The sequence below is a fragment of the Dermacentor silvarum genome, chromosome 1, assembly GCF_013339745.2.
Source record: "Dermacentor silvarum isolate Dsil-2018 chromosome 1, BIME_Dsil_1.4, whole genome shotgun sequence".
Classification (NCBI taxonomy): domain Eukaryota; kingdom Metazoa; phylum Arthropoda; class Arachnida; order Ixodida; family Ixodidae; genus Dermacentor; species Dermacentor silvarum.
The window spans coordinates 134,766,246-134,793,072 of NC_051154.1; the positions used below are offsets into that span (position 1 = coordinate 134,766,246).

The 26,827-nt window shown below is 43.8% G+C and overlaps 1 protein-coding gene across 1 annotated transcript in view; it reads right to left on the reverse strand.

Annotated features, from left to right (window-relative positions):
- LOC119461085 (transmembrane channel-like protein) overlaps positions 1–26,827 on the reverse strand; it is an 86,394-nt gene that overhangs the window by 51,375 nt on the left and 8,192 nt on the right. The window contains exons 2-11 of the mRNA XM_049669307.1: positions 18,123–18,266; positions 15,901–15,997; positions 13,608–13,689; positions 11,101–11,207; positions 10,770–10,868; positions 9,941–10,080; positions 5,544–5,691; positions 3,612–3,794; positions 3,372–3,481; positions 1,526–1,595 (exon numbers count right to left, since the gene is read on the reverse strand). Of these exons, the coding sequence (XP_049525264.1) occupies positions 1,526–1,595; positions 3,372–3,481; positions 3,612–3,794; positions 5,544–5,691; positions 9,941–10,080; positions 10,770–10,868; positions 11,101–11,207; positions 13,608–13,689; positions 15,901–15,997; positions 18,123–18,266 (1,180 nt within the window). The remainder of the gene's footprint in view (positions 1–1,525; positions 1,596–3,371; positions 3,482–3,611; positions 3,795–5,543; positions 5,692–9,940; positions 10,081–10,769; positions 10,869–11,100; positions 11,208–13,607; positions 13,690–15,900; positions 15,998–18,122; positions 18,267–26,827) is intronic.

Sequence of the window (26,827 nt, forward strand, 5' to 3'; positions counted from 1 at the left end):
TCCTTATGTCTTCATTCAGTCGAATGGAGATATATAATGGTGACTAACTGAGAACACGCGACCAACCACGCGTGGCAACTATTAAGCGGCTCGCGGCAAGCAATGTTCACACACACGCGCATTGGAAGCCGCCACCCCGAAGTGCATTGTTTAATTATTGGGATTGGCGCCGCTCGCGCCTGCTTTCGCCTGAACAAATTTTTGATAAGAACTTTAATGACGATCTCATTGTTATCGCCATATTTGGGGCAGAAAGTAGGGCTCGTTGGAATTTCTACAAAGCCACGTTTCAGCGCATAAGAAAAAAACGAAAAAAAAATCCGCCTCCATTCCACCTTGTGAAAGTGGATGTACAGCGAAGCTGTTGCCGACGTTAGACGACGTTAGACGAGCACCACCACCACAAGCGACGTATACGCCACGCGCGCACGCACGTGTGCGGAAGTGCAGCATACATACTCATTCCTCTAGGCTCTCCGCCAAGAGCAAGTGCCTTAGTGAACTAATTACATTTTAAAGTAAATTGCGTCAGAAAGTTCGCAAACTCCAACTTACACACGAGCTGCCGACATGATAGCTTCGGATTGTAATTCCAATACACAAGAATAACAGCGTCATCACGTGACGGTATCGCCTGATGATGTAATCTGATCATGTAAAACGTCAAACGTGACGTCACGCGATGACGTCTTTGTCAAGTGATGATGTCACCTGATGACGTCATGTGATGCCTCTTAGAGAAACAGCACAATATGTGCTTCCCGCTTCTTTGCACTCTCTCCGGGATCGGCCCACATTTTTGTGAGCACCGCGCACGCGAACACGAAAGTTCCCGACCAACTAGAGGCTCACATCTTCAATGTAGAAGAGCGCAGAAAAAAATACGACTGGACAGGTACAGCCTTTAAGCGTTCTAGCTGTACAATCGTCTTTTCCTCGGCGTTCTTTTTCGTTTTTTCTTGCGCCCTGGAACATCGGATTGGCTTCTTCAGCAATCCCCGTAGTATGCACGCGTCATGGTCTAGGGATCAAGCAAGCGAGCAATGTTTTTGTCGTTGTTATCGATCAGAGTTGTGTTATATCCATGTGTCGTTCACTACACCTCCTGCACAAGTTCATAGTGCAAATGTACCGCGACGGTGTCTGCTCTAATAGCCTGATTTGCAGAGAAGAAAATGCGGCAATGGTTATGCTCAAGGCACGTTCATTCGCGGGAATCCGCGTGTAAAATATGAGTTGGCGTATTCCGAAGTCCCGCTCTGACGCGCCGCTGATTAGTTTAGCACATACGGACTTCAGTCGCGGATCTAAGCAATCACGCAGCGAGTGAATAACCCAGAACAGTCCCTATTCAACAAAAGCAACCATTTGTGACCGAGTTTGGCGCGCGACCTTCCTTACTCAGAAGCGTGAATGCCTCATCAGTCAAACTTTGCATTATATAATAGGGCAGATCGGCCTGTTCATGCATATAACATCCGACCTCCTACTAAATCCACCGACTAAAGAAACAAGCGTTACTCACCATGCTCATGACTTTTCCAAACAAAGCAAAAATTAGAGTATATAAATTTAGCAAATACAATATCAATATTCTGAAAGAGACAAGAAAAAACGGACATAAGGCACACACACATTTCTACTTATGCGGGAAATGACCTAGGTTTGCTTCCCAGAGATATATCTAGAAGCAAATGTCGTGTTTTTCGAACCGAGTGATTGACTGATTAAGTTTAGCTACCCAGAGCAACATAGAGACATCGTAGCTGGACAGCTCCTTTAATTTCGACTACCTGGCGTTATCTAATGCGCTCCCGAAGTTCGGTACACGAGCGTTTTTAAGCGAATCTTTTTTTGCCTGCCTCCCTGAAGTTAGGCGTTGGTCGGTCGCTCGTCAGGTTAGCTCCCAGTAGGCTCTGACGGAAGTTATGCCACGGCCCCTGGGCCGTGGCTTGGTTATCGCTTAATAAAGACAAACTACACATCCGATGGTGGGATTTGAACTAGGGTCCCATTGGCGTATTATTATTATTATTATTATTATTATTATTATTATTATTATTATTATTATTATTATTATTATTATTATTATCATCATCATCATCATCATCATCATCATCATTTCTGTCTTTAATCTTATGCGAGTGCTTTTAGGTAGCTTGTAACAAGTTTGATTGAGGTCCTTGACCATGTGATAGGGCTTTGTCACAAGCCGTCGAGAAAACTGCATTATGATGAAGTTAATGCAGTGGTTTATCCTGATGATTCATTTTATGAAACATGACATTGCTCAATGTTTCATACTGGTGTCATTGCGACGAAAATGTGTACTTACTATTTCAGATTAAGCACGTGCATTCAAGTCTTCTGTCCTCGTCCCACGAGCAAACTTAGTGTCATTAAACGCCTCATGCTTCTACTTCAAAGGCCAGTTGCATGCTTTAATTTTAATGACATTAATACTTGGCGCTATTAGCGACGAAATATGCTCCGACAGTTCGGTATACCATCGAAAGCGTACCCGCGTTCTTATATGTGCTGGGCAACACGCTTCGATGACTGAAAAAAAATATGTAACAAAAGTCCTGTGACTACCTGTTGGAAGCTCTTTTTCACGCTTGAGTCATTAGGATGTTATTTTGAGTCTGAATTATGAAAAAATGTAGGCGCTATTTTTCTTCAACTAGATCTTGTCTGCAGTTTACCAGCATACTTTCTGACATAAAAAAATACAACACTTCTTAAAAGCATACTTTTTGACATAAAAAAGTACAACACTTCTTAAAAGCTTTTAAAAGTATTAAAATCTATTTAACGCATGCTTATTTGTGCCTTTTGTGACTTTAACTAGTAAGCAACGTTTCTTCTTGAAGATCGCGCTTCCTAACAAACCTGTTGTGCCAATGCAGCATAGAGCAGCGCGTACATGACATTAAATATGCTCGCTATGAGATAAAATATGCGCGTAGCTACACCAGGTTCGAAAATAATGGCATAATGGCACGTACGGCCCCAATTGCTGAAATACAATAGCGTTGTCCTTGTAATAAGGGTATCAGGAAATTGTGTGATGCAGGGCTTTTTTTTAGACATTATTTATTTTTTGTCTTTTGATTTGTGAGTTTTAATGCGCTGACGTAATTAAACCACGGAAGTAAAGCGTCAATAAATCAAGATTGTGTGAAGGACAGGTTTGCTTACTCCCGTGTCCGTGGGGAAACGTTAACGGCGATAACCTCGCCCTGATGACGGGGGTATCACAAAGCATGTCCGTTACACAATCCTATCCCATAGTCATGATTTTCATGATTTACTCCCAAGGCAACTGAAAGAGCAAGGATTATTTTCATGTGTGTTTCATCCGAACTTACCTTGCTAATTGCCATCGAAGCTGTATACGTGGGTGATACTGCTCCATCAAACCAATCAGATCAAAGAGATTAGGGTAAACAATGGATATCATTGACACCACCAAGGTCACCTATAAATACGAGAGACGTGTGCATGACAGCATTGAACATTGTGCGTGACAGCCTATAGAAAGGGCGGAAACAGAAAGAGCTGGAAAGCCAAACAATCTTGCCACGCAAATTTCAAAACACACAACGTACCTCGTTTTGACGGTACCAAGTCTTTTCAGCTTCCGGTTCTTGTGACCGTTCAACTACGAGAACAACAGCGTATGCGCTTGATGCCAGCAGTATTAGAACTATTAAATTTGCCAGGGCCCTGAGAAACATGATTTTCCAGCTCCTTTCTTCCTTTTTTCGTTCCTTCTCTTCAAGGATTGCTTCCTGCATAAGACAAAAATACATTTAAGAAAATGTTTTTTCAAGAACAGATTCTACACGCAACAGCGCGGATGCTCCTAAAGCTGTAGCGACAGAGGGCACAGTAGTTAAGATGGAGACGAAATGGTCATGAGTTGCCGAGCAAGGGAAGCATCATTTTATAATGTAAATTTTGTCTTCGTCTGAGCAACGACTCATTTCCTCGGCAGTGTTTATGCAGCTCATTCTCCCCTAGTGGGGAGGATGATGGGCGGTTACAGAAGAGTAAGGTGAGGGCTGGGTAAGGGCAGTGATAATATTCAAAAGGAGGGTTAAGCTGCGATGGTGAAAGAGGAGCGCACCGGGGATGCTGCAAGTCTTTTTTTTTCTGAAAAGTAGGGGTGGCACAGAAAGAAAATACTGAAATTAACAATCACATGTGCGCAGGCGTTTCCGGCCCGGTTGCATAGTTTTTCCAGAAAGCAAGAACTAAGCAGGCGTGGGAGAGTTCAAAAACGAGTTTTATGTAAAAGAGCCTGGGTTGTATCAACAGGTACCCAGTTAAGAGTAAAAAGTGCCAATAGGATAAGAAAAACAATAAGTACAAATGCATGTCTGCTCGAACATTGAGAGGAAGAAGAGCAGATTCATCGATTATAATATACGCGTAACTATCGAATGAATAAAAAAGGGCACTAATATTCAGTGAAAGATTATAGACAATGAATTAAAGCACGTAATTAGTACAAAACATGTCGTACTAAAGATGGAGTGAAAGGAGAGGAGGGGGGGAGAGAGAGGTAACACCTATAGCTCTGCTCTGATCACATCTAAGGTAGCCCAAGTTAAGCGTTGCTGTTTTTATATCCTTGTCATATAACGAATACAATCTCAATCTCTCTTTAAAATATGCAATGTTGGTCACAGTATGTGGAACTTGGGGATGAGATTTCCTGTCTCCTGCAGAACAAAAGCTGTAGAACTAAAGCTTTTGACTGTAGAATATAAAGTTTAGGTTCTTCTAAGGTGTGACCTGGCAAGCTAAAATCTTGCATGACTGCTTTGGGAAGTTTCTTGGCCGCATCCTTGCTATGCCTGTTTAATTTTAAATGACTGTTCCGTTTCGCCGATATATGTATGCGGCCGAACGAACATTTCATCATATATTTGACGTTACAGATAGCGCAGGTAAAGCCGAGTTTCTTTTCGAGTACGTGGGGATTATCGGTGCTTTCAGTTTTTGTCATTTTGAGGATACTTGCAAGTATGATACTTTGTGCAAAAATAGGCTGTTATTTTAGCCTACCCTCGCTCCAGGTACCACAACTAGTCCTTAGAAGAACCTGTATCCCCTCCCCCTCCTCCTCTTCAATCCACCTTTTCTAACTGTCCCGACTAATTCTTCCTTTTGAATATTTCGATTTCTCTTACTCAACCTGCGCCCTCTTTTGTACCCGCTTATTACCCTCACACCTGGGGAGAATGAGCATATAAATACTGACAAGGAAAAACAGCTGTTGCCCTGACGAATTTCCCCCGTTCTTCAGGCTGAGGCCTTCCTTGTTCGGCCACTGTTCATTCCAGATTAGTTAATTATTTCTTTCTTGTATTTTGTGTGCCGAATGGTTATAGCAACAGTAATAATACCAGTGACAATGGCTTGTTACGCTGTGTTGTCGTCAATTTAAAGCTCCTTAACCGTCTCGATTGCCAATGGTACCGCACATTCAAGGTGTGTACGTTCGTCACAGCCAACCGTGTATGTTCACTGACCTTGAAACTCATTACGAGAGACGCTACTTTATTGTGCGCTGTCTCGGAGTTGCCAATCATGAAGTCCCAGCCAGAAAAGAGTTTCCATGTGAAGGTGCACTCGTCCTCCTTTTCCGTCATTTTGCTTTGACGAGAGTTCTCCGCCATTCTGACCAGGAGAGCCATAAAAATTAACGTAGTTATAACAAGTGCTCACATTGTCAATGGCGAGTCTATCAACATTTCCTCGTGATGAAAATAAGTACGCGCATTTTCTCACACCTCGCTCAGGACTGCTTAGAGAAGAAGAAAAACACCCGCCTGCATACTTGGCGTATAGAAGTTAAAAGTCTTGTCTTCGGGTATATAACAATAAAATACGCAATGCAGCATTACGTTGATCAATATGTACACCCGTGAGCAAAAGTATACGGACCACAGGGCCGCCGAAAAAACTGAATTTCTTCGTAATTAACACTCATAAACTGAAATTGACGAGTACCATGGAAAGTTCGCAATGCCAAGTTTGGACTGCAATCCTCAATTTCAAGTTTAATTCGCAGGCAGTTGAAAAAATCGGCTTTTTTGCGCAAACCCTGGTCCGTATACTTTTGCTCACGGGTGTACATGCTGTTTTGACTAAGGCTTTCGGAAATCCTTGTATAACAGGGCATACGAGGAACAGGTGGTTTCACTGAAATGTCTAACCACAGCGACGACCATTATAAATATGCACCTTCACACACTTTGCGTGCTGCTCTTCGCATCTCGTTCGGGGCAGCGTGATACTTATATTTCTACAGAGACACTGAGGTACCATGGGCCATATTGTGCAAAAGATTCATTTCATTTTTTTTTAGTCTTCTTTTCGCATCATCTGTTGCGCAGAGTGGCTTGTCCCGGCGATAACGGTCGCGGAAGCGTCCGGGACGCTTAAGAGGGGAAAAAATAGAATTAATCGCTACCGAAACATGGCCTCAGAAACATTTTACGAGTACATTTTCGAAAAAGCTATACTTCAAGGATTGAATTTTTTTTAATTCCCCGCTCAGAGCTCCAGCCTCTCGCTGACCTGGTGATCCGGTTTTAAGAAAACGTTTCGCTATATACTTTTCAAATCAACATAACTTCATGACAGAAAAGTGACCTTTACATCCAAGCCGATATGATGCCTAACGCAGGTGTCAATTATTAAAAGAATGTCGACTAACCATCCACATCAAATTCCAGCGGCTATTCACGTTCCGATACTTATGAGGTGCTCACCGTAACAATGGACAACCATGCGCATAAATCCACTGACCCAGACTGTTCGATATCAGCCGCCTGCGAGCTTACGGTCGCTCACGCTATATAAACATTTGGGTAGCGTCATCAGAGTAAATTTCACCTGCGAATAGATGAGGCGACTGTTTCGCCGCAGGGCGAGCGTGTCAACTGTGGCCGTTGGGCCAGGACGATCGCTGTCAGACAACTGCGGTTAGGCGCTGCCGGCAGATTTAACAAGGTCAATTCACATGGTCGCGAAGGCGAGGCTGAAATACGGTTCCCAAGCCAATGAGCAGGGACATCAATTATGGTCTTGCGATTGAAGCGAGACTACATATTCCGGGGCAAAAAGCGAGTTGTTGAAAATTAGGCATCCAATACGTCTCCATTGAAACGAAACATTTGAAAAACTGCAGACAACTCCGTCATAATAGGAAAATGTGAAATGACAGGCTGTTTGCTTCCATTCACGAATAATTATGAATACGAAACTGTGCCGGCTTTCTGAAGTTTTCTCGTGGCGGTGCGTGCTGAGATATGCCGAGATTGTATTACCGTATTTACCACTGTAATGTCGCCAAACTCTCTTATGCGTAGCCATAAAAAGTAATGGCTATGATGTTACGGAGCGGTCTATACATCGATGAACGCAATGCTTGGCATAGCGACGAAGACGACGATTAAGACGCTTGCACGTGTGCCGGATCAGACATCTCTTGCCCTAGCCTTCTTTGTATATATTCTGTAAATAGATCCTTCGCCTCTATCTCGCTTCCGTCACAATATATATAGTGTTCACCTTACAAGATTTCCTCAGTAACTTTATTTTTGAACTGCCTTATCACTAAATATTATGTTTTAGCTATGTCTTCAGTACCAGAGAAAAACTGCCGGTGGCACGCGTGCTGTGTTAGTGAAAATTAAAGTGTGGTTATTGTGACTCATTTCAATGTAATGTTGATTTTATCTTAACAACGAAATAACAGATGTGTGTTGGTACTAAGGACACATGGATAAAGATCGGGGTGAACCCATGCTCTGAATTCCTGCAAAACTCTCAAGGCGCACCAGTGTAATGCATTCTGTTATAGAATTAGGTCTATAAATATAGATGGGTGTATTCGGGTTGGATTGTGACGCGATGCCGTGGCCAATGTTCTCACTTTCTACGCTTCATTTGTATTGTTGCGTGCTCAGCATATGCGATGTCATAGCGATGTGATGTGTGCTGGCGCAGTAGACTACTCAACGCAACAAGCCTCGAACGGCGAATGTTGATTTTTTTTTTCGCCGACAAGTTGTCCCCGCGAAATGTAGATAGTGTTGCCGTGCCTCCACAAGCCGCCATTGCAGGACTTATGGGCTTCTATGGCAACTTCGCTATCATGCGTACATATACCTTCGATTTAACCTATTCAACGGACGCCTCCCTGTAGAGTGGTCAGTGATTGAAACGTGATCTTTGGAGCGCATGGCTGCCGGTGCTTTTTGCATCAACCGTGAGGGCTGAGTACACCGAGCCCATGCATCGTGTTATAAGATGAAAGTGAGAGCCTTTGTGACTCATTGTAACTCTATTTAGTCCATAGCGATCACCCAGCGCTCACCGGTGGTGCAAAAAAGTGGCGGCAGCCACACACCCCCAGCATCGCGCGTCAGTTGTTGAGCACTGCACGTGGAATTCACGCTCTTTGTCTAGCAGTTTCAACTTTCTCGGTTACAACCAGCAAAAAAAGTCAATCGCACCTGAGAACCTGGGTCAATATTCACAAAAAATGCTATACGTTCTAATTGTTTGTTCGTAAGAGAAAATTATAGCCAATCCTAGTGCTCGCTATATTATTAGCGAAGATGGCCAGGCAAAGGCAACGAAAATCTTTGTGAATGGCCCCTAATTTTAGAAAAAAATCACCCGCCCTTCCCCTGTCGAGAAATTTGAGGTAAGCGAAGCTTGTGTGTGTATCTGACCTTCGTGGGGATTTTCTTTCTTTCTTTCTCTCTATCTATCTATATTTATTTCTCTCTCTTTCTTTCTCTTTCTCTCTCTCTTCCTTTCTCTCTCTTTATTTCTTTCTCTCTTTCTATATCTCTTCCTTCCTTTCTTTTTCTTGCTCTCTGACCTTGATGTTGATTTTCTTTCTTTCTCTCTCTCTCTCTTTCTCTCTCTCTTTCTTTCTCTCTCTCTTCCTTTCTCTCTCTTAGTTCTTTCTCTCTTTCTTTGTCTGACCTTCGTGGGGATTTTCTATATTTCCCTCTCTCTCTTTATTTCTCTCTCTTTATTTTTCTCTCTCTCTCTTTTGTCCCTGGTATGTGCCATTGAGCTTGGACCCTTTCTGCACTATCGCCAGGATCGGCCCACTTTTCAGCGTGACACCGCCGCCGCCACCACTAGCACCACCGCCGACACTTGCGAGCCTATAAAGCTTCGCTTAAAAAATAACCAAAGTTATTTTTTAGTCCACTTTCATTTACCTTTTCTTCATTATTTTCTACATTTCAATTTCAGCCCCAGCTAATATCCCCTATGCTTTCCTTGGCTTCATTGTCTGTTGGCTTTATATGGTCATTATTAAAAAAATAGAGCCCCTCGGTTTCCCTTCTCTCGTTCGCCTAAATACTTACCACTTCAAAAGGAAATTTCAATAGTGTTTGTTGAGACTGGTTAGCGCGCCGACACAATTTAATGAAGCTAGTGGCTAGTTAGCTAGTTAATTTAACTAGCTAGTTAGTGATTTCGATGAAACCACTCACGTGCCCAGGCATGCCATATAGAATGCACATAAGGATATGTGAAAGCCTGATCTGAAGTACACTGTATATATCTGTTTTAATGTTTTAATAGTCAAATCATCTCCCTTTCACAAGAACGTCATATTGCTCACAGGTATTGATAGAACTTGTGGACATTGTGGTTTACTATGCGAAAGAAATTTAGCAGATAAGCCGCAGAAAAGCTGTTCCTATCCGGTTTGTTCAAAGCACTCAAGATGTTCGCAGTGCGCGCGATTGATGAAAATATAGCATGCTTTCATGCACGTACAGCACGCATTCGTCATGACTAATCAAATGTACCAGCAGACATTTTTTCGGACAAAAAGGCATATCAGAATGTTTTATGTAATCGAGATAAATAAAACGCAGCTACTCACTTTCGAAGTATCACGAAGAAGCTAAATATGTACATAGTTAGTGAAGAGAGTAAGTAAGCGAGTGGAAGTCGATATCCTTCCTCTGTCATCTCTCTGTTGCTGTAATATCCGTAAAAAATTGGTGAATACTTCAAATAACCCTGAAAAAGACAATGAAAGGGACCGGGGATCAACTTTATGCATTATGTAGTAAAGGAATATTTTTCTTTGCACACTATAAATGTACTCCTTGAGTGACCATCCACAGATCTTAATTTTTCACGCCTCGTAACGTGAGTGGACATCTCAGTAAAAACTTGCGTTATCATGAAAACCATAGCTGGCATTGCCTTAATTTGAATCATGGCTGCACTCCTAAGGCTAAAGGCCTTGGGTACAGTTTAAAAAAACACAAACACCAAAGGCTAATTAACAACAATGACGATATGTGTGGTCGTCCTTCGTGTTTACGGCCCGTGTCGTTGTTTATGTCTCTTTCTATTGGTATCCATTATTTTACAGCGTTCAATACGTCACCAACTAGTCTGAGAACACACAAGGCTATTCATACGTACGAATGGTGTCTGGCGCGTTCTGTATTGTGGGTTTGGCTATCGTAGTGCGGCCAGCGCTAAAGCGCTTGCCCCCCCCCCCCCCCCCCCCATGTTGTTCCTTTGTTCGTACAGCTTTGTGAATTTTGCCCCTCATTTTCTTACGCCAGCCAGCTTTCGAAACGACACACGATTTTAGCAAGACATAGTAGAGACCGATTACACAGTATACAGGCCGGGAAGTTATTCAGCGTCGGCGAAAATAAAATAAAATGGCAAAGACAGAAATGGTGGCGTACCTCAAACTCCCATATAGCTTGCAGGTTTAGAGCACTTTTCATTTCTTCACTTTCGAGTTGTTTTCTCATTCCGCTTGGGTCGTCATCGCCACGTAAAACCTTTTGTTCCAACAGAAAATAAAATCAAAACAAACACAAGTACGTGAAAGAGTCTGTCGTTTACCGACGTCTCAAGTGCAAGGACGCTGCAGACACACTAAGATGTTTTTAAAATATTTAACTCCAAAAACGACGATAGACGCATATTCACTTCCCTAAGGTTTACTTGATGAACAGGTGAAGCAGTACCATACACTAATGAAGTCAATAGGCATGCATAAATCTTTCGTACCTCTGGAATCATCAGGAAACAGGAAACGAAAACAGCGATGAAGATGTTCAACCAGAAGACCCAGCGCAGAAAAATGAAGTAGGAAGCCACGACACTACCGAAATGACCTGAAAGAGGTTGCACGTTGTTTCGTTGTATTCACTTGTCACGATCGCATTTTTGTCTTGGCTCAGGTGGCGTACAATAATGGTATGGAAAAGAAAACGTCACCGCACACTTGAATTCATTCAAAACACCTGATCACTGAGGTTGGTAAATATAGACTGGAATTAAAGAAAACTAACATTTAACGCCTGCTAAAATCATCAGAAGCACGCCATGCGTCTACAAGTGTACTCTCACTGCATCTCTACGATACCGCCAGTGAAAAAAAAAAACAGGGAATAAAAAACAGTGGAGAGAAATAAGAGCAGTGTAGCATTGCGTGAATCCGCTTGTCAACCTCTCTTTCTCCGATTTCTCTCTTTTTTTTTTTTTTTTACTTGGATCGCGTTACGCTAACACAAACCAGCATGCCATATACCATGCTACTCTGATCAGGCCACCTGCTTCTTTCTTTTTCCAAGTTTTTTATTAGTTGCCCGTGCTTGATGATAATGACGATTATGATGGTGGTTGTGGTGTTGGTGGTGATAATGATGTTTATTGGCATCCCCTTCAAAACGGGGCTGTGACAAATAGTCATCTCGCCTACTTTAGCTAATCAGGTAATCTATACATACTAGCAATTCTATCATTTCGTCCATCTCTACTTAATATTATATTTCTTCTTTAAAATCTCGATATCTACCTTGTACAGTTACCCATGCTTGTAACGGGTCTGGTTCCAACAATCTCCTCCCTGCCTTCTTTTTTTTTTTTTTTTTGAGAATATTCTAGACGTATCTTGCTTCTCCCGACAGCTGACGGGTAATGCTTCTATTCGCTTTAAATCCCAGCGCTTTTAGAAGTTGGGCGTTACCTACGGATTCCGCTGGGTGAACACTTTCGTATGTCATTATGGTGTGCTGAGTTTTCTCGAAATTTTTTCAACAGCAGACATTATGTTGTGAATATTTTCTCCGGTATGTTTTTGTCCTTAGGCAACCAGCTCGGGCCTCAATGGCAAGGCACTGTCCTTTGTGTGACCGTACAGATTTCCCTTTGTGATTTCTTGCTTTCCATATTTGTAAATCACCATGGTGTTTTTTGTTTCCGTCCTTTGCATCCAATTTACTGTCTCTGTTTCTTTCGCGTTCTTTTTGGCAACTCCGGGTTGTCTATTTACTCATTACATTACACTGTACTTGGCTGCCAACTTCCTTGACTTCTTCCTCCATTCCGTGTCCACGATTTTGCGGTACAGATAATTGTGCACTTTAGCCGCCCATTTATTTTCATACATGTTGCTGAGTCTTCAAAACAAATTTTACTCTGCACTTCTCAGATTTCAAGAGAAGCCCAACCCATGTCATTCTGCACTTCCTCATTTGTGGTTTTACCGTGGGCCCCGAAAGCCAACCGGCCTACCGATCTTTGGTTAACTTCCAACTGCGAGAAGATGTCTATTTTAAGCACAGAAAGGCATTTGCGAACGTTAGCGCTGGCACCATTACTACTTTCCAAATTTCTAGCACCACCTTATATTTATTGTAGCCCTAAAGTGCTCTATGTTTTTTTATTGCTGCACTCCGCTTCCCCTTTATCCTTAGATTAACTTGTAGATGCTTGAGTAGGTCTTTCGTTCGTTTATGTGTACTCGCAGGTAAGTAAGCACTAATAATGCACTCCTCCAGGTGGATTTTTTAGAAAGACATTGCTTGTTCGGCAAATCACGATGTTCAGTTAATATTTAACAGTTTCAGTGGGTACTTTTTTCATTGTTCACTTAGGGCACACGTTGCAATGGCGGAATTGAGGCCAGGCGGTGATAAAGTCACGCTCATTAAGCAGAAATTCCCAGAGTACCACCTGTTATAGGATATGTGACGCGAAAGTACAGTTAATACAATCGCGCGTACGCCTTGATGTCAGCAAACAAACAGAAGAGGCTAAATACTTTAGTATCAAGAAAGGCGTACCACATGCTCAGTGCCTGGCGGTCTCTTGATGCTCATGCATGGGCTGACCGATCAATTACTGGTCTACTCAATATGCACCCCACAGCCGGAGCTATCGCGCACTACTCCTGAATGCCATATTCCCGCATCGAAATCCAACAGCTGGTCGGAATTCAAACCACTACATTCTTGTGTGTCTTTTTGGTAGTTTATTTCAACATTTCCCGCCATCATAATCGTGTGCCAAGCGAACTATGCCTCTTGCAAGTTATGCCAAGTTTAACTACTACGGATCGTGACAGTGAAGTGATTTCTCGCGCGAATAGTTGAGGATCCGGTACTTGATTATATGTGATGTTTTATGGCGCAAGGGCCAGGTCTGACCAAAGAGCGCCATGCAAGTGATTAGGAATATTTAATATAACATTGAAGTGAGAAGGAACACGGCTGTATGGATCCGGTACTTACTTTCGATTCTCTTGATACGCATTTCCCATGGCGTCAGTGTCACAACTAGTTCCGCCACCTCGCGTTGCAGCCGATGCCATGACTGCAAAACATTAAGATGACAACAACGGCAGCCAAAACAGCCCGCTCATGCTTGAATAGTGCAACGCGCAACAAAAATCACTTGGCAACAACAGTGTATAAACACCGGGCAACATAAACCCTTTAACTCAAAATTTTTTTGTAAGAAATGTCCACAATATTTAGATATTTTTTATGTTCTAGCAATTTTACTGCCAGTTTTATCCAGGTTCGAAAAAGATATTGCATTGGCGGTTTATTCCATATTCAACACAAGCATTATTGAAGGTCATCTGCTGCAAAAAGATATGTTCCCTAAGCACACTTGTAAGGTCGAGCGTAATTATCTGAGCAGATAATAACGAAAGGAATGTAAGACGTCAAAGAAAATGTTTAAATACCGCAACTCTAATGTAAAACGCGAATTGAGTTAACGAGTGTGGCTCGTTTACGGCAAGCAAGGGCATGAACGAGTATACGGCTGATCTCTGGCGACATTGGTACAAGCAGCTAGGGCTTGATGCAGCTAGGGCTATGTACAGCTAGGGTACAGCTAGGGCTTGATCGTCAAAGTGTTGATGCAAAGCCGCTCGCAGATGCAAATGGTGCTGCATTCACAAAATTAATAATTTCTATTTAAGTGCTCATCACATACGTGTGTCTTTGCTATCATCTCGCTTGCTGTGCTCATGCTATTATTACTGGGCAGCAGTGATAGTTAGGAACCCTTCTTGAGTACGAATAGATTTGAGAATTCCAAGCCCGGGGCCAAATTCAAAATGTTTTCATCCGCACCATCTGTCTTCTCTAAAATGTTTGCTATCCTGATTAACCATCTCCTGTTCCTTCAAGCCACTTTAGCGTGCGAATACCCTTCTGAGTATTGTCTTGTACACTAGAATGATTCACGACAGCAGGTGCCAGCGAATCATAATTATTAAGTTTTGGGGTGTTACGTGCCACAAGCATGATATGATTATGGTGAGGTACCCCGTATTGGGGGACTCCGGAATAATTTTGACCACCTGGGGTTTTTTAACGTGCGCCCAATTCAAGGTAACCGTTCTTGCATTTCGCCCCGTCTAAATGCGGCCGCCGCGGCCGGGATCTGATCCCGCGACCTCGTACGTAGCAGCGCAACGTCATAGCTGCCACTAAGCGCCCACGCCGGGTAGTGAATCGTAATAGTGATTATATTAGCAAAGGCGGCGAACCAGTGACAAGTGCTTCTTACAACAGTTGCCCACAGACAATGAAGTCAAGGAAAGCATTAGATGAAATTAACTGTTTCTTTAGTTGAAATATAGAACTGATGAGGTAAAGGGAAATGAATGTGGACGAAAAAACAACTTGCCGCACGTGGGAGTTGAACCAACATCATTCAGATTACCAATGCGATAACCAATTGAAATACAATGAGAAAGTGGAGCTTTTACAACGTCAGCCAGTCCAGGAGCGCTTACAACATTCGTGTAGTGCATACGTCATTCTGAACAAGTTAATAACAGAAGCCTTCTCTCATTTCATATACGAGGGTTGCACCAGAAGAAATGCAAAAGTTGGCATAACATTTTCTTCTTCTTTCTGGGATTTCACGTGCCACAACCAGTTTTCATTAGGAGGCACGCCGTAGTGGAGGGCTCCGGATTAATTTTGACCACCTGGGGTTCTTTAACGTGCACTACAACGCAAACACACGGGCGTTCTTGCATTTCACCTCCTTCCAAATGTGGCCGCCGCGGCCGGGATTCGATCCCGCGATCTCGTGCTCAGCTGCGCAACGCCGTAGCTGACTGAGCCACCGCGACGGGTATAACATTTCCTATTAACTTGCATCCGTTTTTATATTCTACGTATTTGTAGAGCAAATGTTTCTCTACACTATCCCATAATATCCCTTCTTCTTCATTGCACGTGACTAATGGATTTCAAGCAGAAGAAAGGGCAGTGGGTGAGTTTTAAGCAAGGAGGACTACAGGCTGTCCGACATTCACTGAAGACTATTATGCATGTTTACGGAGATGACACCGTTGACAAGACTAATGTGCAGAGATGGATGGAAATGTTTAAAGAAGGTGAAACGAGTCTTGAAGATAAAGCACGCAGTGTAAGACCGTCAACTATAACCAGTGACACAAATCGTCATCGAGTGTTTTCTTACAATACAAAATGCTGCTTTTTTTTTTTTTTTTTGCTGGGGCTGTCTGATCACTGGAATTGATTTGCTACTTACGTTGTTCAGAAGTATCGTGTACTTTGCAAGTACATCTCTGGCCTGCTTACTTTGAGCGAGTTCACCTTCATGCTTTTTGACGTAAGCCTTGGCACGTCTGGAAATAGCAATGGCTGCATTAAGCACCAGATATTACGTTACTACAAATTCAAGTACTAACTAACTTTGGCATTTTCGTCGTGCGCATGTTTCGCTGATACAGCCCCAAATCTTGCAATGTGCTCACGTGTCCCACCCGGATTTAAATGCTGTAATCGCATTATCAACGCTATGTTCAAAGTCATTATACAAATCGTTGGTAATATTTGGGTGTTCTAGCAAGATATTTTTGTCTATGAATATATTATTTGGATTTGAACAGTGACCACTCCATTGTTTAAGATGTAATTATACTAAGTGTAATGTCTAAAGCAAAATATCATTGTTAGCGGCAGTTTCTCTAACTCCCCCCAGTATGTGAAAATATTTCCCCGTGGAACATGTATTAGCCAGAGCGGACAGGCTAAATTCGTATCCCTGCTTCCCGAAGCTCCGCTGGTCTTTTCTTGATAAAGCCCGAGGAAAGTCAATTATTTAAAGTGAGCAAACTTTATGTGGGCAAAAGCATACAGCGAAGGCAATACAAAATCTGCCTGGTGGCAAGAAATCTAAAGCGACTCCCACGGACCTAGTCCACGGTTACAGCATGCAAAGCTTCGTCACCTCGTCTACGGCAGGAAGAAACACCTCGCTTATCGCGATGGCCGATTAAATGCACAACCAGACTAAGTGTGATCAGGCAACCTACAAGATTACATGTTTTTGTGTTCGTCGATCGTCTCTTCTGATATTATTCTGTATACGCGATGTCAGGCACCAGCCTCGTTATTGGCCATATATTTGGATACATCAGTGCTTCATCCCTGTGGTGCAACGCTGTAAGTGAGACGGTGCCTGTGAGGTTTGCGCATTTGGCTTGTATGACGCCGCAAGAAAAGTAAACAGACAATGGGTGCTGGCGCCAAACCTTACAAACAGCTATAAAACGATTTAATTTTTAATACCTAACGCCTCTCCTTTTTAATCGTCTTTGTCCCAATGCAGAGGCTGAGAAATGTCAAAACCAGAAGGCCCTAAACTTGTCATGTTCAAGCTAATCACTCAAGCAGCGTCAATCTCGTCAGCGTTTTGCAAACAAGCTTAGCTGCTTCTTGGCGTTGACGAGGGGCTTCATCTGAAGATATTGTAGCTTTTATTTTTATTTTACGCACATAAAGACGACTTTTAGATTCTGGCCCTTTGCTTTGAGTTTTCATCAACTTCTCTCATAACTGAAGCCAGTTACTGCCAACGTGGCACTCCTTCCCAAGAATTCCTGTTCAACACGATAACCCTTAACTTCAATTACTGGCTGCATGAATAAATTGCCGAAAAATTCAGCCTTCTTTATTTTTCTGGCAACTGAATTTGGAAAGTTTCTGTGAGTGGCTTTACATGCTTCTGCTCGCCGGTTTTGCTCCGGCCGGTACACACTAGAACCCTCCTTACTCCCATCCCGTGCAGCATTGTCACAGAAAACACCCAGGATAATCGCACTACAGGCGGACCTGAAACGCCCAGTCTTGTACTGCCCGTTGTATGCTCTGGCCGCAGACATCGGTCTCTTGCTTCAATCGCCGATAGAGTAGCGACCAATCGCCTCTAAACCTGAGCAGTGCCGATTCTGCAAGGCACTGGTGTGGCCACCAACGAGCTATGATGATTGCAACGACAATTCCTGGATGACCGTGGGGCTTCGGTCACTGACACCAGGCTTCTCCATCTCGACCCGTACAAGTTCAATGCATGGGCTCCCACGACGAAAATGAATAACATAACCCTTTTCCCATTCCGCCCTCCTTCCGAAATCTATTCACCGCAGCACTTTAAGGACAAAAGGAAGTGAGTAAATGTTTAACAACGTGCCGCGCGAGAACAGTGAAAAGCGCGTGCCGACCCGTGCTTTCGAGCCGCCTATTGCGTCGCGCTAGAGCTATTAGCACACCACGAGTGGTATACATAGTTATAGCTACTGCTGGACGTGTTATGCAAGCCATCAAGGGGCTCACAAAGGCCACCCGTTAAGTGATTTTGCGTTCATTCATTCTTCGTTAATACTGCACACTTACAGATCATCCCCCCGAAAGGTTTAGTCAGCAATTACCCACCAGCTTCCTACCTGATTGGTGCAAAACTTGTCTTACCTGAGCATCTTGTACTTTTTATTCATGGGCCATGGTTGATTTTTGCACGTTTCGATTATGCTTTTGTTCATTCGCACATTCTCCTTCACCTCCTCCTCCGTCTGGTCCAGGTCGTCCACATCGATCGCGAACTCGCTGCCAAAGCTGCGGCGAAAAAAACACCATGTTTGCGCTGTTGTTGCCTTCAGCTCATACAAGTATTGGTTTACAGGAAAGCAATAAAAAAATCAAAGCCCCTTTCTCAAAGAAAGATGGTTGAATGCGAAGGTTTCTCCTATGCAAACTGATTGAAAGTCAAAGTCCAAAGCCAATGACCACGCCACGAGCCGAAGAAATGCTGAGCGACCCGATGCGATGCATATGTGATTTGATTGCTTGTTTAGGATTGTATTTTTTGAACGTTGAAGTTGAATGAAGACACACTTCGTTAAGTTGCATAGCCTTTCTTTAGATCATGTAGCCGTTGATTACACGCACACACTCACACTTTCACGGACGACTCTAGACTTGCACAGTATTGCCTTGTTATTGCTGTGGTAGATGGTCAGAGGCTCTGTCGTTGCCGATACATCAGATCGGCCTTACGGGCACGATGGCGCTCGCGCTTACGTTCGCGTACGGCAGCCTCTTCTGCCGTGCGCTGCACCAGCGGCCTACCCATGGCGACGGCCGGGAATGCATTGCGTGAGGCGCGTAATGCAATGCGTATATGCAGTTCGTCTGGGTAGCGTGGCGTTGCAGTTCCCATTGTGCTTATCGGTACACCTGCAAATGTAAACTGTAGTGTTCTAGGATACGTATGTCGTGCGCCGTTCTATTGATTGCGCAGATGCGCAGATAGTTCCATTGTGTAAGTTGGCGTTCCTGCAGTGCGTTTTCGGCGCTCACGGACGAATCAGTGAGACATAGAAAGCTTCGCTTTAAAAGGCAGATGAAGCATACAAGAAGCAGCAGGTATGAATCGCTTAGTTGTTCGCATTGCTATGCTTTACAGACGAAAAAAAAAACAGACATGCGTGCTTCCCATCAGCGGTGTCTCTGTGAATTCTGATGTGGTAAACCAAATGCGGCGTCTAAAATTAAAGAAAACTACCATGGAACTATGGAAATCTTTTTGAAACAGCGTGCGTTCGCATCGCACCAGATATGAGCTCAGCGATATGGTATCGGTGGCCCGGTTGCACTGCATTTTTCAGTTCGTGCAGGGTGTGATTAAGGAGGTCTATACAGGGTATTTTTGTTGTTTTTTTTAGCTGCACGAATATTTTTAATTGCCTGTGGCAGATAGCACAATTCTAACCTTTGATTTAAATTGCACGATAAGGCGGTCATTACATTTACGAGAAATCAACATGCTCAATTGGATGATTAGCATACTTACGCTAAATAACTTTTTAATTAATTATTTTATGACACATATTTCAATCTACGAATTGTAGCTAGTGAGCCTGTCAGACATCAAACTTGTGGTAAAACTTGGGGTAAAAATGCACTGTTGTTCCACTCACGTTTTAATGAAAACGTCTTTTCTAATGGATTTACGCACAAAAGTAACTGGAACGCCAATGCTTTTCGTCGGACACAGAGAAAATTATTATCTCGAAACTCGTGAAGTCCTGAGAATTCGTTCTAACTCGATATGCCTTGCATATACTCACTAGCTACAATTCGCGGATTGAAATACGTTAATTTGTATTAAAATAAGTAATTAATTATTACGTTTATTAGCGTAATTATGTTAATTATTCAACTAAGCATTTGACTTCTCGTAGAACAAATAGCCTCCTCATCGAGTAACCTAGATTAAGGGTTATAATTGTGCTATCTGACACAGGCAATTTTCAAAAATTTGGTGGAACTAAAAAAACATCCTGTATGTGCTATACGGTAGCAGCCACAAAAAAAAATACACTGGCACCTTTTTTTTTTTACAACGTGTAACATGCAGCGCAGTTTGTCTTCTTAAAGTCGTTCTCTTGTTTTGTGCAATCGACAGCCATGTTTATTAAGTGCTTCATCGCTGCATTGTGAGTGGTTTCGGAGAGGGAATTTAGAATACAACGAAGGCCGTTTTACATCAAACGAGGCGCAGCAGGAATTCAAGGAAAATATGACGAATCCGAGACACATCATCATTTCACTGAACGGTGGGTCAGAAATTTTACGCACGCGGTGACAGACGAACGAACCCAAGCAAAAGTGGGCAAGCGATAGGTGCAACCTGACATTGCGTAAGTGATGTCAGGTTGCACCTATCGTAAGCGAGTAAGATGTCACGCAAGTGCACACAGTGACTTACTTTTTGTACGCTGTATGGAGAGGTGCGGAACGTGGACTCGGTGAACTAATATGTGCCCACATGTGCCCACAAACTATTTGCAGCGGCAAATAGTTTGCTTTCGTATACAGGTGGCTGTGGGAGCACTTGAGGTGACTCCAGAAGAACAAAATAACTCTAACACTAACCTTTCATCGCGTTGAGGACAAAGCATATGTTCTTGCGGACGCAACAGCATTGATAGAGATATGCGTCTCGCATAAAGATCACCGATTTTTTTATTTTTTTGCAATGGCGTAATGACACGAGACGACGCCGTGTGATCGCATAAGTGGCCAAGCACCTGTAATGCAAATCCCGTTAGGTGTGTGTACAATGCAGCTTTGGATAGTCATATATAATACGTAAAGGCGTGCGTATATACGAAACACAGTCACAAGAACCAAAAGAACAACACAAAAGCCGACTATCAAATAAAAACGCGCCTACTGACGGAAAAGGAGAAAAAAACTATATGCGCAGGCTCATGGGAAGGCAGCCGCAACCCGTCAATTATGAACAAGCAGGGGCACTCGTGACAGATAACAGTTTAGGCATGATGATTAGTCATTAAGCAAGATACTCGAGGTCTGATTTACGCACGTGCCACCGCTATAATTGATGCACCGCGCCTCCACCATAAAACGCACTCTTCATGCCTACGTCTGAACCGAACTTCACTGTCGGCAAATTTTGGAGTACAGTTACAGTCACGACATTGAATCGAATCGGTGGAACACACCGTTCCACCCTACCACCGACTTGTGGTTACTTAATCTACAAATAATGCAATAGCCTGTCTGCCCTATAAGAACGCGAACGTAGCTAAAGAGAAACTTTATAAACTAATCCTGTACGACATTCTACAAACTTGTTAGTACGTTTTACGTAACACCTATCGGGTTCATTCATTGGCCGTTCAACTGGTGTTTCTTTCACTGCACGATGACGAACATGTTTCCAACTAATATTCAGCCATATATAAACGCAACGTTGATCCCGTATTGACTGCCTACTTTCTTAACTTCATGTGACAAAACGTTAGGTATAGCCACGACTGTCTTCTTGTATGTATCTTGGGGACACTGACGCTGACGTTGAGAAGAAAAAGAAAGACGCCAACGGATGTTATAGGAACAGCTCAATTACCAATACTTTTTATATGGTAATTCATGAAGTTTAACATTCCAAAGCAACACCAGATCTCCTACGAGAGCCGCCGTATATTATAGGGCCCCGTATTAATTTTGACCATGTGGCGTTTTTAACGTGAACCAAAATCGGCGTTATACGAGCGGTATTTTTTTTTTTTCATTGCACCCACATTTATATACACCCTCTGTGGCCAGGAATAAAATCCGCGACCTCATGCTCAGACACAAAACGCCATGGCCACTGAGCCAGAGCGGAGAGTATTTTTTATGCAGTTATTTCAGATGAAGACATCAAACAATACCGCATTTAATGATCAATGCGGTTCGAAGAAATGGTGAAAAGCTAGCTGTCCTCTCTCCTAAGCTCAGCTCATTCCGTAATAGCTCCAAATACAGCCAGCACAAAGCCCCGCCCAGTCAGAAACGCAAGTTCTACAGCCAAGAACTCAACATGCCCGACAAATTGCGTAGGACCGCAATATGTCTTCATGAAAGGCGCTGGCTTTCTGCTTTCCGCGACGCTCTCTCTCTGCAGCGACTGCGGTTTCTCTCGTGTTAGGGACAGCGTTTCCTGTGCCTCCTTTCTACTCAGTGCGAAGGGACAATGCGGCTCACAGATATCAGGATTAAGGGCACGAAGCAACGAGCGAAAAAGTACACAAAATACGTGGCCAGCCTAAGGATGCAACAAAGTGAAAAAGCGTCCGGGATTCAAGGGAAAAGTGGTAGAAAAATCCCCGCCGGCCCACGAGAACGAACTCTCCTCTCGCCCGGCGACGCGCGGGGCGTGGCAACGAGCTCAGGGCGGGTCCGGACTCGCTGCTCAGTCTTTTGTCCCACTTCATTAGGTCCGCGGCGAAGAGCATCAATAATGCAGCAGGGGGAATAACAACGCTCGCGAGCCGCGGTCCGGCGTTGCGACCAGCGCACGCTGTGGACGCCGCCTCATGCGCTGTGCACTCAGTGCAGGTATCTCTTTCGCTGGCTGCCTTATCGTTGCCATTGAGGCCCATCCACGACGAACCCAGAGCAACTGTATGTCGGGCCACCGTCCTGCTGGCAACGCACGCGATCACCGAACGGCTCGCGCAATCACCGTGGACATTATGTGCATATAGTAGAAACCTGCGCAGTTTCTGTACTCGTTTGCTCAAAAGCTATACGTCTTAAGAAAGAGCATGGCAACACTACACTAACCAGAACTTGCGTGAATAATTGGTGGATTGATTTGTTTGACTTTCAGCTCCCAAAACGACACATGGGCGATGAGAGACGCCGCAGTAGAGGGGTAATTTTGAACTGGGATTCGTTAACATGCACTCAAGGTGTGATACATAAGTTGTTGTTTTTTTTTTTCTTGTCTTTTCTTTTTTTTTTCATTCCGCTTTTATCGGATGGCAGCTATCAGGCTCAGCAGTAGAATCCGCGCTCAGCAGCAGAACGCCGCAGCCACTGAGCTACCGTGGATTGTGTGTTGGTATTATTGAACTGGAAGCAACGACTGCAATTATTGCGCAGCGCGGTATATGATCTGTTGATAAGAAGAGTATACGCTTTAATCTTTCAGAGTACATACCGCAGTGGCTCCGTGGCTACGGCGTTCTGCTGCTAACCGCAAGGTTGCATGTTCGGTTCCTGACCGCGACGTCCACATTCCGGTGGAGCCGATATGCAGAAACATCCTTGCACTCAGATTGTGACGAATGGTGGTTGAAACCTTAGGTGGTTGAAATGAATGTGGAGATCTCCTCTACGGCGCCTCTTATAATTCGTGCCCTGTTTCGGGGCATAAAACCACACAGATCAATTCTTCTTGCCAATGTTCGTTAGAGCAGGTTTGGCGCAAAGTGCATTAAATGGGGATCGGACAATCAGATGATAGAAAGTGCGACATTTCAGGCTAAGTCAAGTATGGGAGAATCTAAGACATCTGACAATGCGTAACATCCTCCTTCTTATCGTTCTCGGTAGGAGCACGGGTACAAAAGAGCCCAACTTTTGAACTTTCTATATATGCATTCTGAAAGTGGTATAACTTCCGCGATCCCTTTCCAAGTCTTGTGCAAATCTGCGAGCTTTCCGACGAAAGAAGAGCGCGAATACACGCAAGGTGCCTCGAGCGGCCAGTCGCGCGGCAATTGTGCGCGTATTCGCGGGCTTCTTTCACGCTCGGAAAAACACTTTTATGTAGCACGTATTGAGCGACAGAAAGCTGTATCGGGAGTTTTTCGTGTTGCTCTACAATTTTCTCATTGACGCTTTTCATCTAATTGTAATATTTAAGAAGTTGTTAAGACTAATTATGTAATTAGCCGGAATGCAAGAAATAATCTGAGTGTCTCCAAGTGACGGCAAGCGACATTACCTTGGTTCTGTCCAGCTATGCGGCATTTGCATATTTTTAAATCTTGGTGCATGATAGTTGGGACACCCTGTATACGTGACCGTTTTCCCGCCTACCTGGGTCACTGGGTAGTCAGTGGTCGAATGGGTAGCGCATCGGGATGCTGTGCTGAGGTAACAGAGTTCGAAGCCAACCATAGGACCAACTCAGTATGTGGCAATGTGTACATACGTGCCGCTCTTTAACGAACCATTTTAACGCCGACATGGGTCACTGTAGATGCGGAACTACGTAGGTACCGCTGTTCGACGAAACTCTTTGACGCCGACGCGCAGGCTTCGCGGCAGCGGCGCTAGATGGCGTCCCGTGTTCTTAGGGAAGCACGAAAGAGGAATCCTGCTGCAGTACACGCCTCATACATAACTCGCTTCGTCGGTGGCAATACGTTGTGTCGCTACATTGATTCAATGCTAAAATTACCGTCAATAGTCATCGTGAGGTGGGTTCTGCCGCAAATCTTTAATCTAGTTAATAACTTATACTTCACATTAAGAATAGCCAGTCATGGTCACGTCATTAACTGTTTCCGTACCGCGTCCATTGGGCATGGTTAGCCCTCTATCGGTGGTTTGAAACGCCACTTTCGAGACCTTCCGCACCGCTCACGGACGTATATACTGCGCTATCGGACGTGAAGGACGAGAACTATATTTAGCTTTCTAAGCAGTTCTATTAGTTCTAAGCAAGTTTCGCGATCGTCAAAGGAGAATGGAAAAATGGCCGCCCGCTATCGATGGTTTGAAACACCGCTTTCGAGACCTTCGATCCGCGCCGCTCACGGACACACCGCTCCATCGGACGTGCAAGAGGAGAAACTATATTTTTATTTTCTAAGCAGTTCGCTTTTTTTCCCCCAAGCGGTGATTTTTAAAGGCGCTCCAAAATTTCGCGATCATCGAAGCAGAACGCAAAAATGTCCGGCTACGCAAACAGCGCGCGCGCTTCGGGAGATCGCAGATATCGCGATTCCGCTGCTTCTGCGGCTGTTCTTATCGATTCGTCGAATAGCAGCGAGTCATAGAACGCTGACTTTTCGTCGGACTTTGAGTCTGAAAGCGGCGACGACGCAAGCCAGCCGGGAATATCGGCGGCCGCAGCCCGGCATGCCCAGCTGTAGTGCTGCCAGTTAAATTTTTGTAGTGAAATACCTGTTCAATGAAAATTTTTGATTTTTTCGGAGGTATTGCCTAATAGACGGCAATGCATTTTGTATATCTCATAATTTTCGTAACATTTTTTCTTAGTAGATACAGGCGTGTCTTAACAAAGTTTGTTAAGCTTTATCGCACAGTCTTGATTTTAACAATTTATATCTTTTTTATGACATACATCTCGTTAATAAAACCTTTATGCGTGAAAAGTGCGTTCATTTTGCTTTCTGTTTATGTGTTATACTAAATATTGAGTGTAGTAGTTCCTTCAGAAGTTCCTTTTATTTATTTATTTATTTATTTATTTATTTATTTATTTATTTATTTATTTATTTATTTATTTATCACAAGAGCCACAGCGCCCGTAGGCATTACAGCGGGGGGGGGGGGGGGGGGAGGAAACAAAAAACCAATCAATAAAGCAGGCCAAATAACATGTACTCGGAACACTTTCATACTCGCACATACACACAAAAAAATGTCACAGTTTCGCCCTAAGGGCGAAGCAATGAATGCGATAGCAACACAGCAATGTCATACGAAGTAAGGTGAGCGGCTTTGGTAGCAACAACACGCAGAACTGTTGTCGACGCCATCGGCGTTTTGCCCGCGTTAGCTCAAAATGCGTGCGGCGTTGGTGACTGTTGCTGGAGCCTCTGATATAAATAGGCACTTGGTGCCGCAGCTAAACGTCGCCTCCCTTCCCTCCCCCTCCCCCACGGCCTCTCGCGCGTCCGAAGAAGGCGCGTTTGCTCTACATATATGGTGATTGTAAAGGAGAAAAGAGACGCCTACTTCTGCAGCCCTTAAGCGAGCACGGCGCAGAACGCGCGTTTGTTCTCCGCCGTGCGTTCACTCCCCGTGAAAGACGCGCCCCTCGCGCCCTTTCACTCGCACATACAGCGTTCGGCGCGCGGCGACGATTTCATCTCCAAATGACGTCATACGGAACCTCACGGCGACGGCGACGGCGACGGCGACGGCGACGCCGACGGCGACGGCGACGCCGACGGCAGAAATCTGCTTTTGAGTGTCCATATAATTGCTATCGCAATAAAACACTATCTTACTTCAGTGGGCGTATAGAGTTTGAAAATGCATCGTTTGAAAGAATCGTTGCGACATCGGATGGTAACTTGTTCCATTGGCTTATGGTTCTGAGAAAAAAATGACATTTTCAGTTACTGCAGTAGTTCCTTCCCCTTATATAATAGGGAAAGAGTTAATTATGATCACTGTGACAACTCGAGTCGTTTAATATGACTTCGGCGTACAACATTAACTGTCAACTTTTTCATATGCCACAGTACATACCAATGACCTACGAATGGCTAGGGGAAAATGGATGAATTTATACATAAACTCAACAAAATTTATAAGCAAACATAAAGGCGGATGTACATTGAGTACAAGATTTACGATAACTGCGGTGGCTCTTACTCGTACTTCATATGCTACTTTAAGGCTCTACTATGAGACGCTGGTCTGTCACATGCCATGGTCGCAACAGTGTCCAACGCAATGTGCACCATGTCAATCAATTCATCGATGACCTGGAAATCATAAAGGCAGCAGAAGGTCGCTTGTAGTCTTGGTCGCGCTTCTGATTTGACCATCTGTATAGTGTGAATAGACATTCGCGTGCGTATGCTAACGAAAAAAAACCAGACGAAAAAAAA